Below are 2,706 nucleotides of genomic sequence, written 5' to 3' on the forward strand. Positions count from 1 at the left end.
TTTAGCCCCGAAGTGCGCACAAAGCGCGTGCTCGCGTCGCTGCTGCTGATCTTTGCGCTCATTTTGCTCGTCATTGGCGCTGTCGCGTCCATTTTTGTGTTTCGCATCTTTGCCGAGCGCGGCCGCCCGCTGTACGAGTACACGACGCTCAATATGAACGGCAAGGACGTGCCGCTCGCGTCGCCGATTGCGTCGACGCTCAACGCAAGTAGGTTTTTTCTGCATTTTTGAGTTTTTTCGCTCATACGATTGGATTTTCTCTAGTTCAGATTCAGGTCATGAACGGCATCTACACGACGATCGCGGTGCGCCTCAACAACTATGGTAATCCTCTGCTCATGGGAGAGAATCTGAATCTGAATGTTAGAAAACCACCGCACCGACACGGAATATGAAGACAACTTGATCGCCAAGACGTTCCTCTTTCAGTTTGTCAACTCGTACGCGAGTCTGTTCTACATCGCCTTTATCAAGAGCACTGTCGACGTGTGCACGGACCCCAAGGCCGGCGGCTGCATCTACGATCTCATGGTCGCGCTCGGCATCATTTTCTGCCTTCGTCTCACGTACGCGCTTCGATGCCTTTGCGATAGTCTCAAACCATCACTGACGACTAGGTCGGGCAACTTTTTCGAAGCCGTGTTGCCGTACCTCAAGCGCCGGCTGCGTGGCAAGTGCTCCAAGCCGGCGACGCCCGACGACGGCGAGACGCGCGCCATGTCGATCGTCGAAGATCAAATGACGCTCGGCGTCTACGACGACATGGGTGTCTTTGGCGACTACAACGAAATGATCATCCAATACGGGTATGCGACACACACGTGTCTACAGATCCAATGACAATATTGGTGTCTTGTAAATAGGTACATCACGCTCTTTGTCATCTCGTTTCCGCTCGCACCGTTCCTCGCGCTGCTCAACAACTACTTTGAGATTCGAATCGATGCGTTCAAACTCGCAAAGGAGTCGCGCCGCCCGGATCCCAAAGGCGCCGAAGACATTGGCACGTGGATGACGATCCTCGAGATCATGAGCACGATCGCCGTCATCACCAACGTGGCCGCCGCCGTCTTTACGTCCAACACAACGTTCAGCGGCGTCTCGGGCGACATCAAGATGCTTGCGTTCGTCGGCCTTGAGCACGGTGTGCTGCTCGTCAAGTACTTTCTCGCGCTCCTCGTCGACGATGTGCCCGAAGATGTCCAGTTGCAGCTCGATCGCTCCAAGTACGCCTTGGTTTCGTGTTGCGATTCATTTTGAGATTTTCGTGTTTTAGGTTCCTCGTCAACAAGGTTGTCTTCCAGATCCAAGACGACGACGACGACGATCTCGTCAAGGGCAACAAGATCAAGGTCGACTTGACCGTCTATGACGACGACGAGTAATCTCTGCCCCTGTGTTGGCCACGCGGTTGATGTGTCGTTGAATACATTTCATTTTTGCAGCGTGCGTCTTTTCTTGCTTCTGTGTTGGTGCAGAGACGACGCGGGGGATCTTGTGGTTGTGCCTCTAGGTCTCTAGGTACTAGGCTAGCTATATTTCGTCGTGGAACACTCGACGCAGTGGTCCTACTTGTGGTTACCTAGTCGGCTTCGGTGCTAGCCAAGCTCTCGTTGGTGCTCGGGACGGCCTAACCCACGTTTTGTTCGGATCGAACAATTCGAATCGATCTTTAGAGATCCTTGAACCGACCGCATCTTGACTTTTCCCATGGCCGTCGAGCTCGTCGAGAACCCCAAGGCGGCGATCACGGCGTCCGACACCAAGACGCTGCACGTGACGAGCGATGTGTTTGAGCAAAAGCACGGCTATAGCTACGACTATGTCTTTGTCTTCAAGGTCCACGACCAGGACGCGACCTTATCGGCGGCCCAAACCACCCACTCGATGCGCGTGATCCTCCAGCGCCTCGCGTCCGCCGGCCTCGAGACCAAGCTCTTTTACTCGACCAAGCGCGACCTAGTGTTTTGCAAGGTACGTAGTTTCCTAATTTCGTAGGCACGAAACATCATATTCGTCGACAGATCCGCGCGGCCCTCGAGCGGCTCTGCAAGGAGGCCGACCGCATTGACCTCAAGCTGGAGTTTGACCCCAAGCACCTCAAGGCGTTGGCAGAAGCCGGCAACCCCAGCCACGGCATTGCCCCCATCATCATTGCCGAAGAGAGCCACCAGACAAAGCGCAGTCCGTACCAAAACATCTTTGGCAAGGTAGGACGACACTCTGTCTTGGTTCAAAACGAACAACATTGTCTAGTACGACATGGACGAGCGGCTCCAGAAGGTCTACAAGCGCTATGGCCCCAAGCGCATTCCATTTCGCGGCGTCGACCGCATCAAGCTCATTCGGAGCATCATTGACGCCAGCACGAATGACGGCGGGTGCGGCCTCAACACGCAGCGGCTCGTGCTCGACAAGTGTGTCTGGACGGCGTACGCGCTGCACGACTTTGACGAGCGCGAGAAGCTCAACGCCAAGTGGATCAACTGGTATAGTTTGACAAGTGCATTGGATGTCCACACGCTAGTATTGGGTAGGACGACACGGCCGTCGCAACAACCCTTCCGTGAGATCAAAGACTATTACGGCGAAAAAGTCGGCCTCTACTTTGCCTGGCTCGGTACAACCTCGTTTTCAACTTGAAACATTGAAACATTGAAACATTGATTGAAAAATTGGCGCAGGACACTACACGTCGTGGCTCGT

General features: G+C 54.2%; 2 protein-coding genes across 2 annotated transcripts in view; both read left to right on the forward strand.

Annotated features, from left to right (window-relative positions):
• The window catches only part of SDRG_08454 (hypothetical protein), a 2,776-nt gene extending 1,327 nt beyond the window's left edge, over positions 1-1,449 (forward strand). The window contains exons 4-9 of the mRNA XM_008614342.1: positions 6-208; positions 265-324; positions 368-566; positions 618-806; positions 864-1,226; positions 1,277-1,449. Of these exons, the coding sequence (XP_008612564.1) occupies positions 6-208; positions 265-324; positions 368-566; positions 618-806; positions 864-1,226; positions 1,277-1,385 (1,123 nt within the window). The 3' untranslated portion in view covers positions 1,386-1,449. The remainder of the gene's footprint in view (positions 1-5; positions 209-264; positions 325-367; positions 567-617; positions 807-863; positions 1,227-1,276) is intronic.
• A 261-nt stretch (positions 1,450-1,710) lies between these two features.
• On the forward strand, positions 1,711-2,643 carry SDRG_08455 (hypothetical protein; the record flags this gene model as incomplete). The annotated part of the gene is made up of 4 exons (XM_008614343.1): positions 1,711-1,974; positions 2,025-2,210; positions 2,257-2,489; positions 2,538-2,643. The coding sequence occupies 4 exons, from the start codon at positions 1,711-1,713 to the stop codon at positions 2,641-2,643; spliced, it is 789 nt and encodes a 262-aa protein (XP_008612565.1).
• Between the last annotated feature and the right edge of the window lie 63 nt (positions 2,644-2,706).

Source organism: Saprolegnia diclina, assembly GCF_000281045.1.
Source record: "Saprolegnia diclina VS20 unplaced genomic scaffold supercont1.25, whole genome shotgun sequence".
In the NCBI taxonomy this organism is placed as follows: Eukaryota; Oomycota; class Saprolegniomycetes; order Saprolegniales; family Saprolegniaceae; genus Saprolegnia; species Saprolegnia diclina.